At 38.9% G+C, this 15,642-nt stretch overlaps 1 protein-coding gene across 2 annotated transcripts; it reads right to left on the bottom strand.

Moving 5' to 3' along the window:
• Nucleotides 1-313: 313 nt before the first annotated feature.
• pik3ca (phosphatidylinositol-4,5-bisphosphate 3-kinase, catalytic subunit alpha) lies at nt 314-14,873 on the bottom strand. 2 transcript variants are annotated; one of them, XM_056734585.1, is made up of 21 exons: nt 14,521-14,873; nt 13,637-13,714; nt 12,332-12,736; nt 12,039-12,248; nt 10,853-11,103; nt 10,196-10,441; nt 9,911-9,996; nt 9,606-9,711; nt 9,246-9,398; nt 8,679-8,813; nt 7,777-7,901; nt 7,438-7,684; nt 7,016-7,119; nt 6,486-6,657; nt 6,039-6,145; nt 5,771-5,892; nt 5,593-5,671; nt 5,264-5,434; nt 4,842-4,959; nt 4,594-4,745; nt 314-3,828 (listed from the first exon to the last, which is right to left on the bottom strand). In XM_056734585.1, exons 3-21 carry the CDS (start codon nt 12,681-12,683, stop codon nt 3,558-3,560), a joined length of 3,207 nt encoding a protein of 1,068 aa, XP_056590563.1. In that variant the 5' UTR covers nt 12,684-12,736; nt 13,637-13,714; nt 14,521-14,873; the 3' UTR covers nt 314-3,557. The 2 variants fall into 2 exon arrangements, with proteins under 2 accessions (XP_056590563.1, XP_056590562.1); XM_056734584.1 differs by having other exon boundaries at nt 14,540-14,873.
• Between the last annotated feature and the right edge of the window lie 769 nt (nt 14,874-15,642).

Raw genomic sequence — 15,642 nt, 5'->3', positions numbered from 1 at the left:
GAATTATAATAACAAATATCGAACATGTCAAATATATGTTTGTTTGTTTCCATTCTTCATTTTAATATTTATTTTCATTGGTGATTTACTATTGTTTGTATTGCATCTACACAAAAACACAATGCAGTATGACTTCTTGGTATAATATGTTTATTTTTTTATATTGATAAACATAATGTTTAAATCTTTGTATACACAACAAAGATTTGTAATGAGTAACTTTTTATGGTTACCACTGTTGATTGTGATGGTTTATTTCCATCACAATAATTACTTGATTATACATGAAAAGAACAGACATGTAGATCATCTGTAAGAATCCGTATTTTTCTTAAATACGTTTATTTGTACATAGTCACATAACACACAAAAAATTGAAGACAGACTGGATACAAACCTACTTTTGAACCGAGTTGCACAATGAAACCAAACAAAAAAATGAACGTGAGGATTTGTAACTGATGAGTTCATAGATGGTTTCTACCAAATGCAGACCAAAAATCTCTTACATCTACACATAATGAACAAAAAAACAAGGGCAACTTTCCAAATTTTTTCCTTTTTCATTTGTCAATCTCATGCAAGAAAGGAAAGAGGTAATGAAAAGTATTTGGCCCTCTATATATAATTTCATGATAGTGATAGTAAAGAAAATAATATTTTATGACATCTAAATTTGATACAGAAAGTAGTACAAAGCAACATCAATACAGAGAGAGAAATCCAACCACTTGAAGCATTTCAGAAGATAACAGAATTCCCATTTTAACTTCTATTAAATCTCATCTTATAAATTCTCCATCTATCAGACTTCGCATAGTAGCAAATATATTATAAACACAAATGGTCTGGTCTCTCTTTATATTGGTGTAGTAGAGTTTCTAACCGAAGCAGGGGACGCCTGACCAAACCCTTTAGACATTCACAATCGGTATGAAATTGCCAAAGCATGAGAACCTTCAGTGCCATGTAACATTGACGGATTGTTCTTGACACACGAAGACGGATCCGAGCAATAATATTCAAGTACAACTGATTCTAAACATTTTTTTTTTCATTTTTCTTTGTTATACAAAAGACTCCATAATTCTGCATCTCAATATTTACTTTTGCTACTGATCACATCAGACATTTTTGAATGGGCTTTTATAGCGGGTCCAGCCCATGATCTGTAACCTGTACAGATAAGAGAGACACAGAATTCAACAGAACCATGCATTAAATGGCTTTAGGAGAGCTAACGTAAGGCTGCTTACAATGACTATGAATTTCTAATGCAGCTGACCTCCAGGCAGTACTGGAGAACGTAGTTTTATTCTCTTTAGAAAAACATGCAGGAGACTCAGGCGTCCGTCTGAACTGAAGGCAAAGAAAAGAAAGAAATAAGTCGAAGACCTCCTGTATACATCAGGCCAAGTGTACGTCTGTTCATTGTTTGTAGTTACAACAACATATATAAAAAGCTAACCTCATGTATAGCAAATGAATGCATAGGCCGCAGACACGCGCTAGAATTCAAACAGTATAAAAAAAAATTGCTTTTGGATCGGATGATTTGGATTGTTGCCAAATATTTCAGCAGAAAACTTAGATTATATGTGTAAACTCATGTTTCCTTCAGCTTTTCCTACATGCATAAATTAAACAAACAGAGAGAGAAAAAAACGCAGACTTGACCATTTCAGGTGGTTATGCAGGTATCTGATTTCGGTAATGTAACATACAGATAAAAGGAGAGTGGTGTGTATGTGAATGAAACAGTATTCAAGAGTTTCCTGCCAGTAGCTATATATCCATTTAAATAGCACAATTGCACCTAATTCACAAAATGTACATTTTCACAGCTTCAAAAGTAATTTAGAAATACGACAGATGTCTATCGATGGATATGAACTGATGAGATGAGGGGGCAGAAAATCTTCAAACACTTAAGCCGAATAATGCTGATACCTCTGTATTCCCCCCCCCTTTAGCCCAAAGCAAGGCACTTAACCTGTCTCAAGAGGGCGCTCGAAGCTTTCTTCCTTTATCTACATCCCAGCTCGATTAGGATTGTGCAAGACAGTGGAGGGACTTTTCCACTTTTGTTATCCTTAAGACACGACATTAAAGATAACAAGTTCCTTATTTCTTTTTAAAACTCATAACACCCGAGACATCCTTAAAACATTCACTGTCCATTGACCACTATGTATACATATATATGCATGTATGATATACTGTATATGTAGTTACACTGCACTGCGCTGTACTGTACTATACTTTAGTCCTTTAGTACTTTAGTGTACTTTGTTCGCTCTAAAACACAGACGAGAGCTTTCATTTATACTACGTGAGTGTATTAAGGCTTCGTATCTGCACTCTGTCAGCGAGTCTGGAAGGACAATTGTTACTGTGCGCATACTGGACAACCAAAAAACACATAGAGCTGCTGCAGATAACCTGGATTCTTCTAGTGTTGTGTACACTGAACATCACGTCGAAGTGGTGAAACGACTTTATCGATAGACCGACATGTGGTAGTCGGTTGAATGTTTGTTAACTTTGAGGCTGAGACCTCCGCTTGGTTGGCAGATGAACAATCATAGTTCTTATTTGTGTCAGTTACGCAATCTGTTGTCTTTGGATAACACACTTTCTTAACTTTGATATTGTAAGTAGACGCCTGTGCTTGCAACTCTGCCTCTTGGGTTCAATTTCCAAAAAATGCATTTGTGCATGTATGCTTAAAGTATGAAATGTAAATGTTGTATGTTGAGATTTTTATGAGTATGTAGTGCTACTATGAGGCAAAAATGAAAAAGCATAAAAACGTAACAAACTAAAATAAAAAGAGTTCATGTCCAGTGCATAAAAAGATACTCAGGCTATCATCTTAGCTCGCTGTGCATATAAGAAAGGAACACAAAACCTAATCAACCCTCTATTTCAAAGGCCCCTACAGTCAAGAGAACTCAAAGGACAGGACCACGACACCAGGACAAAATAAGCACCATCGCTTTCTAACTGCTATGCCTCTCACTGCCTTTCAGGGAATTCGCGTTGGTTTTGGAAAGAAAGGCCAGGTAGCAGACCAGAAAGTTTCATACCCTGTTTTTTTTTGTGTGTTCTCAGAGGTTCCGTGCATATTAGAAGGCATTTGTAGTTTGATAAGGAAGACATGGACACCCCCACAAAGGCTACTGAAGAGTGCAGAACGTTTTCCTCGAACAAGGTTCAATTTCCCCCAGAACAAAATATAATATATATTAATAATAACAAATAACTCTCCAGGAAAAGAGCAGCGTGAGGGGATGAGGGGGAATAAAACTGACGGCTATAATGTACAACTCTGGGCAAAAGATTCATACAGATTATACAGACACCAGAAGAGAGGACTAAAGAACAGGACAAAAATGTTCTTCTGGATTGTTTTAGTGCTCTGAAGGTCATTTGTACATGAGGTTTGAATGCCATGATGCTCCATGGCATAAACGGGGCAGGATGTCCTAAAAAGGTCAAATTTCTGCCCATAATCAGATTAAAAGTTCCACATGTGGGCTGGGATCTGTCTGGGCTCAGTTTTGGGCATGGTGCCGGATGGTGTGGAAAATCCAGTCCATCTTAGTGGTCCATCCGCCATGGTGAGCGTCATTCATCTGCTTCATGAAATAGTCCAGGGCCTCCTGCTCGGTTTTGTCCAGTGCCAGAGTCTTGCGGATGTAAGCGATGTCGTCAAAAGACTGCAGCTCTGGCATGCCTGAGCCCAGCATCATGGAGAAGAGGTTTATGAACAAGTTGGCGTGCTGCCTGATGGCCAAATAGGCCTTGTAGCACATCTCTTGAAACCTGCAGGGGGAGATAAAGTGTTAAACTCCAGTTTACCTATTGCAACTGCAGCTTTGTACTGCTGTAACGCATGCAATAACATTTTCTAAAAGAGCCATGACTCTCTCTGGCCATGTCTTAACAGACTTTAAACATCTGTTTTAAACATCTGGCTTCATTCTGGTATGTAAAACCAATTCACAATCAAAACCGTTGCCAAAGGATAAAATCAAGTCTGCATTTTTTATACTTATATGCAACTAAAAAGTGCATTAATGCACAGATATAAAATTGGTGCATCAAAAGATAAACAACACATTTCAAACATCTAATAGAATTGAACATTTAAAGCCTGCACCTTTCACTAGCCACTAACATTTCCCAAGTTAGACTAAACGCTAGCTACGCCAAAAAATTCAAACGCAAACAGAATATACTCCACTCCTCTGAGGTACACCAACAGAAAACAAATTCTGTCATTATGAAGTCCCCTTTGAATGGCACTCGATTAAAGCGCAGATCTGTTAAACAGCGGAAATCTGGTTCAGAGGCCGGAAACTTGGCAGGCAGCTCGCTGTCAGAGTATTGTTGGAAGAGGAAGCGCTGCTGGGATTGAGGCCCAAGTGGCCCATTTCAAAGATATGAAAGCCTCAATTGTTCAATTCAATCTCTAATTGTCTTGGATAGTTAGCTGCCTGCAAATTACTGCGCTGAACACACAAGGAATGTGTTTCTTTGAGCTCACAAAGGAAATAACAGACAAAAGCACGACAAGCACGCACGCACCTCTCAAACTCTCTGGTTTTCGTGCACTCTTGGGTTCCTTTGCTGATCACAATTAAGAAGTCTTGAGTTAAGACGAAGGGCACTCGCTCTCGTTTGTAGCCAAACTTCTTCTTCTTGTGGTCCAAAAAGTGACCGAAGTCTATATGAAACAGCTACAAAGGGAAAAAAACACACTTTGTAACTATAAGGAAGGTATCAATTACAACTAACCGAGCGCTTGAGAATTAAAGGATAAATTCAGTTCCCACCTGTCCGTCTTCCTTCACCATGATGTTACTATTGTGTCGATCACCGATACCTAAAATGAAGGTGGCCACACAATAACCAGCACATGATCGCGTGAACAAGTCGATGGCCATATCGTACCTGCAGACACAATATTATACATGATTTCACTCATATAATAACTTTGACTTTGGATTTAACCACAAAATGTGTGACTGATGGCTTCACTACTGCTTATCTACACATTTCTGCATTTGGATTTTAAATAAACATTTTATTAGTATTCGTGTCCCTGGGAATTGAACCCATGACCTCTGACCTGCTAAAACACTGCTTGACCAATTAAGCTGTTGAGCATTTGAGTTGAGTTGTCAGAATATTAACATAAACCACAAAAAAAATACAGTTTGGAATGTTAAGGGATGAGACAGTAAACATCACTCACATCTCGCCCTTGTTCTTGTCCTTTAACCACTGATGTAGTGTTGAGCTGTTAAACTGTAGCGCCCCCTTTAAACCTCCTTTACACTGAATTTGCATGATGGTATGAGAACTCCTCACCACCTCTATCAGACCCACACAGTCACCAATAGAAAGACAGCCGTAGGGGAGCATTCTGTAATATAAACAACACGAGGAAGAAGACACAGTCGTTAAAAAAATATAAGACTAAAGGCTTTTCATCAAGAAAATAATATTTATTGCTTAATGCATTGATGCTTTTCATAATTTAATGTACAACATTTTGGGTAACAGGCAGAATCTTTAATATACCTCAGGTCCAGTCCCTGATTCTGCCAAATGTTCTCCATTATCCTGATGATCTGCAGCGTCAGCATGTCCTGCCGCAGGTCTGAGTGAAGGAATATGATGGAAAAACGTGCGTCAGTATCGTTCCTTGCCATGCAAAATAAGGGCACTCACAGAAAAAGACAACAGAAAACAGTCTGACCATCTCCGTTCTTAAAGATGATCTCATTGTTCTGGAACAAAAGTTCAGACATTATGTCTGGATTCTCCCAGTTCAGCCACAGAGGTCTCTTGGCCGAAGACATGATCCTGCAATCTTCAAGTCTGCCACGTGAACAAAGAGAAAACCGTAAATCAAACATGATTAGAAAAGATGTTTCAAAAAAACCTTTAAAATGTGACTTTGTATTGTCCCTGCTAAGTGTAAATATATTTTCACAGCTACGATCGCAGCGCTGTGTGAGACTCACCGTAGGTTACCAAGCTGGTGGGCGGGGTTGAGTGGAGAGGTGAAATTTTGGAGGGCATCCATATAGTCCGGCCTCCTCATCTGCTCCACCAGGAACTTCATTTGCACCTGAACAACAAAAATAAATGTCAGGTTAAATGAGAATTCATTTTTGATGGTGATATCCGTTTGTCTGAACAATGGTAGACTGGGTGTTGCAAAAACCTTCAAGTAATTTTTTTAGCAATTGTGGTTGTTAAAGCTTCAACGGAAATTACACACTTCAATCCAGTTATCACAATAAACTGTGATGTTTAAGGTCATGTCTGAATGCTTCTTTGGCAGATCTAACGTTACAGCTAAAAGTTTAAGTTTCACTTCTAATGGCATAAGGGCTCTCTACTCTAACCTACGTATCCAATATCTACCTACTTTTAGAGGCGAGGTCAAGGTCAAAGGCTGAGTTTACCTTCTGAGTTTCATCCTTCTTTTCCTGCTTGAGGATGTCTGTGAGGTTGATAAGCTTCTCCATGGCTTCCACCTGTCTGCTCAGGTGCTTCAGGTACATGCCACAGGCCCGGCAGTACGACTCCAGCAGCAGACCAAACCGCTGACTCACGGTTTTATTGTGCATTTCTGACCTGCCAAAATGGTTGTGATAGTCGCAAGACATTAGATGTGTCTGTCGTCTTTTTAGCATTACATTAACGAAACTGAAAAAGAGACATAACTCGCAACACAGTTCTTGTTGGCATCTTGCCGCAGAAGTTCTCACGATACAAAGTCAACATAAAAAACAACCACTGTCATAATTCACAGACAAATAACTGTTCATGACAAAACATTTACAACCTCAGTCCATCAAAGTGAAGGATAATTGTAGCATAACCTCTTTTGACTCATTCATTTCAGGCCTCAAACCATCATAACTAAGCCAAGGTATAAAAAACCCAACAGAACAGAGAACCACATGGTTACGCGGAAAAAGAAAAGACTTACTTTAAATGCCAAAAGAAGAAGTGTCCGATCCTCTGGTTGGTAAGAGCTTTTTTCAGCAGAAACCGTACCAGAGGGTTATCAAGATACTGCTCATACTTCAAAACCTTTAAGAGACCCAAGAAAGAAAGACATTTAGAATCAAAACAATACATTATAAACCCTAAATATATAATGATAACCAGCAAACCAATCATTTTAAAGGGATAGTTCATCCGAAAATTTAAATTCTGTCATCCTTTATGATGATTTCCGATTAATACAAAGAAAGATATTTGGAAGAATGTTTTCCATTTTCAGTTCTGGGACATCATTGACTACCATAGTAGGAAGAATTAAAAGGTTGTCAAAGGTGCCCTGTGTTCAAAAAAGTTTTCCTACTATAGTGGTCCTTAAATTTAACGAAATAACTTTATAAGATTTACCTGAACCAGCTGAATGAGGTACTGAGAGAGTTTGTCATCAGTCAGATACTTCTCAAGGCATCGGACTGCGAAGTCTCGGATCATTGGATCAGGATAATTACAGTCAAGTAACTCCATGGCTTGCTCTGGCTTTATTGCTGGCCAGTCTTTTAGAAGACAAAACATCTGTGCAACTTCATCTCTAGAGTTCCACTTCACCGCCAGCAGAATCTTCGGCAGGACTTCTGGTATATTAACACAATACTGCCTAAAGAGGAAACAAATGTAGTTTTACCCAAACTTCTCGGTCACTGCACAATCCATTTGAACCAAGTAGCCCGAGTGAGGGCGATAGACTACCTGTGCCTCCATAGGAAGTCTTTCTCCTGCTCAGTCATTTCAGAAAGCGGGTCCCTATTGCTCAGCTGCCGAAGTTGTTCTATGTCCACATCTGTCATGGCGTGGTCTCGCGCCAGCCTGCTGCTCTGTAGGTCAAATAAAAAACACTTTTAGACAATAAAAGTTATTTCAGATACAAAACATTGTCCTAAAAGGAAAGACAATTGCGACAATATTAAATTTGATTTAAAAATGATTCATAAAATTGTTTAATATCTCAAATCCTGATAGGAGGATTTTCATCAATCACAACAGGACTGATGTAAACAAACACCAGGGATCAAGACAAAAAAAATTTGCTTTTAAAACCATCACAACGACAATTTTACACAAAATTGTACAACCCTGCCAAGCTGGATTTAATATGAGAGCTTATATAACAGTTTTAAAGCCTTCTGCAGAAATCTAAAATGAGTAACTTGTTTTGACTCTTTAAAACGCATTTAATTGGAAAATTTCCATTGAAGCCTTATGTTACACAGAGACTTGAACCAAGATCCATCAATTAAGGAATTTGTGGTTACCATGGAAACAAGAATCCCAGCAACATGGCTTAACGGTGACCGCCCATTATTTCAGTGGTCTGCATGTGCTCCAGTTAATTTCTCATTCATTTTCTTTATAGCCATTCAAGAACATGCCTTAAACCGTTCCAAACCAACCAAGCTTTAAAAATCAAAGAACATTAATGTGGGCAAAATTATTGGACATGCTTGGAGTTTGCTGAAAAACATGGACAGCACGACTAGACTAAAGAAATAAGATCTGTTTCTCGTCCTCGTCTGAGCTTGTAAACACTATTAATAGTAGCAGGAAGAGTGTGGCTATAATTAATTGAGTAGGATGTGTGTCTGTAAGCTCACCGGTCCAGACTGACAGTAATTGTACCCCATCTCCCTGGATATGATCCAGTTAGCGTGGTCTTCAATCGTGGCCATGTCGGGATACTTAACAGGTGAGCTGAAATAGTCAAACTCCAGCTCAAGACATGGGGTTTCCTACAGAAAAGAACACATGCACATTAATACAGAAACCAGGTAAACCTTTGCATAGATGCTGATATGTCCTCAGTGGAAAACAAAAACCTCACAGTTCACTTCAACATATTGAAATATTCAATAACATTGAATGATGCCAAGTGAACATTCATTCTTTTGTGTCTTAGAACCATATTGGATTGTTCAAACAACATATCTTTTACTTTAATGGGAACTATCCCTTTAACGTCATTAAATGCCATGATTTGATTATTATTTTCTTAATCACCTCTAATTACATATGTCAACAGACACCACTGTGCGCTGAACAAACAGCTTTTGGAACAGCTGTTCTTGATTATCCTTGTCACCTCAGATTAGACAACACTGAGCAATCATATTAAAGCTTATTAAAGCCAGCTCAGCGCTGAAATAAGTGATGCAATTGCAAACCTTGTTAGGGTTGGATCCCGTAACCCCGATAGGATTGAGGAGGTCTTCTAGGCCGTGTGGTACAGGCCACAGGTTCAGTGCCATCTTTCCTGAGACCAGAGTGTGTGTGTAGTCGAACAGGTTGACGTTCCCCCAGGCCAGTGGACAGTGCTCCTATAGAAGATCAAATGGGGTTTTCTCATATAAAAAACTCATTTCACAGCAATACTTAGAACAGTGTTCCAACTTTCACTGTTAGTAAAAGTACAGAATATACAGTATATGAAAAAGTAGATTAGTAAACTGATTAATATAAATTAGCCTTCCACATTTTGTATATTCCTCCTTTGTGAATTGCACCCAAGAAAACCGAATCTCTACCTCTTTTGCCCCCTTCCTTCCTTTCACAGAACAGATGGAGAGACAGAGACGAGCCGCCCTAGGAACATCAGGAATGTACATGTCATAGGTCAGCCACTCGTTCCACCTGGAAGTGTGACATGGAGACAGAGAGAGACAGAGTTAGAGAGAGAGAGAGAGAGAGAGAGAGGGAGAATGCTGTATCAACAAAATATTGATTACAAATGATTATTTTCATTAAACAATCTCTCTGTCAAATAAGAGAAATAGTGACATTTAAAATCGCATGCAGTTTTTACAAAAAAATGCTGTATATGTATTTGTACCTCGGGTTTGAACACGGGACACGTTGTGTGTTTACGTTATCGCACAATTGCTCTCCTCCATGGTAAATCCCTGTCCGCACATAAATCTGAAATAAAGGGTACAGACATAAAAAAGACCATTTAGAAAAGTTCATGTTATTTCTTAAGCTATAGAAAAACAAAATGAACATTTCTTGGACTTACAAAAACAGTTCATTTTCTTTCACAATAAATGTGGAACTTCTATCTTAACATACCAAAAAAATCATACATAACCAAATTCATGAGCAAAAAAAAATCAAGCACCTTGTCGATGTCCCGAATGTTTACATTGACGTATGTGGCGCAGAGGACCTTTATCCTCAGAGTGCTGTTGATGGTCCAGAGGGATTTGGTTGAAGCCTCTCCGTTCATGTAAGGCGTTGCGGTGGAGATCCGGCGGGCGTAGGAGGGCATGGTGAAGTTGTCCATGGGCAGCTGTGAGTAAAGGCTGTCCTTGGACATAAGCATGAGGTTTGGCATTCGACCCAGCATAATGCAACTACGCACATACTGAGAAAAAAAGATGAAGAACATAGAGGAATATAGTCCTGTAATCAGCACTTGACAGTCTCTCAGTCATCCAAAATGTGCAGAGCTATTTTTAGCGCTCTTAAAACCAATTCCGGCAATGCTGTTTGTTACGAAGATACACAATGAAAAAATGTGAAATCGAGCAGGGCAAGAAGACTACTCATTTAATTTGCATTCTGTGTACTGGCTGGTTTTGGGATAATGAATGCCTGTTATACAAAAACATGACGAGTGATATAAAACAGATCATTCTCAGACAATTTCCAGAATAAAAGTAGAAATCTCGATTACAAAAGTGGCACCTGGGTGAACCGAATATTATATAAGGACAGCATTCAAGATGACCACAAGACAAAAATACCAGATCTTGTGGCTAAATGATCAAAATACCTTGTACTGACTGATGGGGTATTTCTCCAGCAGGTACTCATCACAGCCGCAGACTTTAAGGATGTACTTGCCCTGATATTCCTGCACGCACATCTTCAGCTGCTCGGCCGATAGCAGCATGCTTCTCGTTTTCTTCCTGATGGCTTCGGCGATCACCTGCTCAGGTACGCAATCGTGATTGATTTTCAGCGTGTACTTCTGCTTGTCGTTGTTGGGAGAGACGATCACCCAGATAACCACAATGATTTGACCTGCCGGGCAAATACAAATGTTTGAGAGCTAACACAAACAACAATATTGATTTGACCGCTTCAGGCATCAAGCATGTGAGAAACAATTCATCCTGCATGACAACAGAGCGTATAAGAGAAAAAGGCTGCACATCAAACGGGTCACAATAAAGTTATCAAAGGGAATATTTGTAATGGAGGGGTTGTGTGTACATTCCTCCAGGCAGAATCACCTGCTTTATGACTACTGTTATAACACAGGCCTACTGATATACAAAAGAAAAACTAATTCAAGGACTTTCACCCTATGAATGTTTATGAAGACATAAAGAAATATTCAGAGTTTTTTTCAAACCCAACATCTGTGGTATCTTTGATATTCTGTCGGTTACCACTGCCAATATGATAGACTTGTTCTGCGAGTTAGCAGACAATTGGCCAGCACCACGGTTAACAAAAAATGCAAATATCGCAAAATGTGACATGCAATTATCACATGGCTCGGCAATCATTTCTGTTGGCCAATACACATGCAAAGTTAGACGACAAAAGCTTGACAATTTATATAAATTTGAACAAAACAACGACATTGCAAAATACACAAATAAAGCAAAAACATGGGACTGTTCAACGATTTATCGTGATCGAAAAAATGTGTTCACATAATATGTCTGCGCACAGTGCAGATTACTTTTGTATATATAAACACATACACATACATATATTTGCATACACACATACATACAATTTAAATTATATGTAAATAAATACATGCAAAAATGTCCTTTATAAATATATGTATGTGTATGTGTTTATAAATACCAAAAAATGATGCACAGTGCACAGACACAAAATGTAAGCACAAACTTGAATTCTGAATGCGATTAATCGTGATTAATCGTTGAACAGCCCTAAAGCAAGCAACACACACAGTGCCTTAAAAAAACATTGCCTACCTTTGTCTAATTTGCCATATATGTGCTTTGGAAGCTCTAGTGTAGACTCCACATTAGGAGGATAAACGTATAGCGCCCGACTGTGTGGTCCACCCACGTCTCGCAGCTCTACCGAATCTTTGCAGACATTAAGAATATTTCTCCTGAAGTCTTGGACCTCAGGATCCTTCACTAGGTCAAACTCGCAAACCGGCATACCGATGGCAAAACCTGAAAAGCACAAAGACATCTTAGAAAACAAACGAGACTTCTCAAACAAACACACAAACACCACATAATGTGTAAAGTTCTACCGATTTCTCTATTGAGGATTTTTTCCTCTCTGTTCCCCACAGGTTCGATGACCTTCAGGAAGGGCTGGAATAGCCGGAGGTCACAAAGCCTTCGCGTCTCATCGTAGAACTCCTCGCGCTCCGCCTCTTGCGTGACGCTGACGAAGATATAGGAGGTTTCCTCCTGCAGCAGGTGGTGGAGGGGATACTTCCTAGCCTCCTTAAACAGTTCATGCTTGATTGTGATAAGGGTGGCCTCCCGGAGACACTCCAGCGTTAGGATCATGCCATTGGGCAGCAAACAGTCCACCAGAATTCTGGGGGGCATCAAATGGATGCCCCATAGTTCTCCTGAGGAGGGTCTTGGAGGCATGATTTGTCGTCCTCGCAATCTTTAATACCAAAAAAATCACGACCCTCGTTCTCCTGCGAATAAAGAAAGTATGACGTCATCATGTTAGTGTTTTTCACTGTCAATAAAGGAAAAGTACTTGGTGTTCAGACACCTAACATCATTTGTAAACCACTCCTCGATGGATAAACAAGACAGACTGTACTATAACAAACTAGCTACGTGAAACGTCAAAGCCCAGAAAACCCAAAACAAGCTTAATAACTCTGATTAGGTGACGCGGCTCATCTGTCCTGTGGAGGAGTTAAAGTTAATAACAGACATTTATTACTAATACTCCTGTCTACAAAGGTCACACACACTACGAGTCCACAAGGCTAATAGAGTCATTTACAGTGGACATAACAGTGAAATAAGTGTTACATAACAAAACATTCTGTCATACGACAGCTTACAGGAACTGAAGGGGTAGCAAACATCTGAGTCACGATGCAATGACAGGAATGTATCACTCTGCGACAGTGGCCGGTTATTTCCACTTATCACAGAGCCAAAAACATTTAACACTTCACACTAATATGGATGACTTGTTTTTTCCAGCGAACAACGGCCTGACAGACATCCTGTATCTCCCATGCCAATGAAAGCGCTTGACTAATATCATACAAACAGCATCTTTCATCACGGAACAATTATCGGATTTATTATGGCAATTTGAGAAAAGCTGCAGGGCTTTTGTCTTGCCTACGCTTACAGGTAGTTCCTTCTGGATTAATCATGTAAAACACCATGCAAATAATTATCACAGCAGTTTGCAAACCATAGTAACGTCACAGATCCAAACAGTCCACCCTTGATCAAACATTACCCATGCATTACATTTCCTCACACCGTCTAGCAATCTGTACATATACAAATTTGCACTGAATTATGTGTAAACTTAAAATATGCGCACCTACCACCATAAACCTTACCTCGAATTGATGTTAAGGCCCCTTGTAAATGTCCATCATAATTCAGATCTTGATCCGAATTGCTGGTTTTGAATTATACTGTAACAACAGGATGCATACTTAGTGTCCGGTAGTATTCTTCAAAACAACACATCCAAAGCAAACTAGACGACCAATGTCATCAACAGCAAACTTTCAAAGCAGTGTGTAGAGTGACAGAGTTGTTCATGGAAAGATTATAAGATTAAGCGGTTGTCATCGTTGCTTATGAATGGCAGAGACAAAATCACATGTACAAAGAAACCCCTCCTCTGAACAGTTTGTAAATAAAAGTAATGTCTATAAACTGTACCTCCACAGAAATGACACCCATGTTTATCAGACCCAAGACTGGTCAAAACAAACCCAATGTTATCATGACAGAGCAGAAATTAAATTCAACTAGCCCGTTTTAATACTACACTGTCAACCCAGTATTTTAAGACGTATGTAACAAACGATTTTATTATAGACACTTAAGTCATTAGCAGACGATATTTATTCAATAATAATATTCGTAAAGCAGAAGCAATTCGTATGTTCATGAACTGAATTAGCCCGCTAGCCTACAATTAGCCATCTTTAACAAAGAATATTGAATAAAAGATATAATAGCAGTATTCAAATAATGAGCAACATAAATACATGTCAGTTGTGGTGAAACAAGTTCTATAAACAGGCTGTTTTATAACAGAGTCGGCTATCATATGGACTCCCCGTTAGCTGCTATGCTAAAGCTAACTCGATAACTTTAATAACTGTAATATCCCGCACACGAGCCCTTTGTAATGTGCAGTCTAAACCAATGCAGTCAACATTATAACTCCGCTTAAACTGTATTAAAATAATAACAATAATTCAAGTACAGTTTATTTGGGAAAGTACCGGTGGGTTGTCGTTGGCTATCGCTGTTGGTGTTCTCCAGCTCAGTCACGGCTGATAGTCCAGTCCGAGGCTTGCAGGCCGTCTAGCCGCCCCGCTCTGACACGCACCGCCTCTCCATCACAGCAGCGGCGGCGGCGGATCCGTGTTTTTCTCGCGCTTGACACAAATCATTTACGACCGATGGAGAACCAACAAATACATAGTGTCCACGGTCAATTGGATAAAATACGCCCGAAATGTTGTCACGGTTGAATAAGGAAAAATCTTGTTAATAAGCACTAAAGTGGCCGGATGGGTAATGAGAGAAAGGAAGGGTAGGTGACTACAAGAGAGAGTGAGGGAAAGAGAGAGAGAGAGAGAGAGAGACTGACAAACCCAGTGAACTCTCTTCTTTAATTGATCATCCCACAGTGTCATGGGACAGACAGATGTTTCACAAACACTTTAAAATAAAGGAAGTAAAACACTTTTTTATGTTTTGAATTGTTGATCTCAACTTAAAACATACACATCTAATTATACCGATTCAGAATAATATATTTAAAACAAACTGTTCATAAGCCGCTGCATTATATATATATATATATATATATATATATATATATATTACTTTCGATTAACATTATATATACTTTTATCTGTTAACTTTTTGAAATGTTATAGCATATAAATGTTCCTTTTTTAACACAATAGGCTTAAAACGTAAACGAAACCATAAAAACGACACAGAGAGAACGAGGAACGAGGAAGATAATTTATTTATGTACTCTTGACGACAGAAAAACAAGAACAAGTTTGTGAATGTAAGAAATAATACATTTAAGCATGTAGGCTTATATTTAAGATGTATCTACATTTTAAAAGGTGACAAACAACTCAAATGATACACTGTCCTTTAGTTGCATTAAATGGCAATGCAATTTCTTTATTACTAGGTTAAAATAATGAAATATGAATTTGACAATAATTAATTCAATTTTATTTGGGTTTCTATGCAGGTTGACGTTCACTGGCGCGCTCATCTCATTGCGCGTGCAGAATCGTCAATCAGTTTCTCACCTCAATAGGAAATGGACTGTACTAACTCGGGCGAGGGTGATGTC

Source organism: Triplophysa dalaica, chromosome 21 (genome assembly GCF_015846415.1).
Source record: "Triplophysa dalaica isolate WHDGS20190420 chromosome 21, ASM1584641v1, whole genome shotgun sequence".
Lineage (NCBI taxonomy): Eukaryota > Metazoa > Chordata > Actinopteri > Cypriniformes > Nemacheilidae > Triplophysa > Triplophysa dalaica.
This window is presented reverse-complemented; position numbering and strand designations above follow the sequence as displayed.

Excerpts from the sequence above, each read along its gene's own strand:
- pik3ca (XM_056734585.1), bottom strand. The coding sequence starts at position 12,683 with ATGCCTCCAAGACCCTCCTCAGGAGAACTATGGGGCATCCATTTGATG. Across the intron at positions 7,902-8,678 it reads ATTACTGTCAGTCTGGACCG|AGCAGCAGGCTGGCGCGAGA; the intron begins GTGAGCTTACAG and ends TTTGACCTACAG. Across the intron at positions 5,672-5,770 it reads CATCTTTAAGAACGGAGATG|ACCTGCGGCAGGACATGCTG; the intron begins GTCAGACTGTTT and ends TCCTTCACTCAG.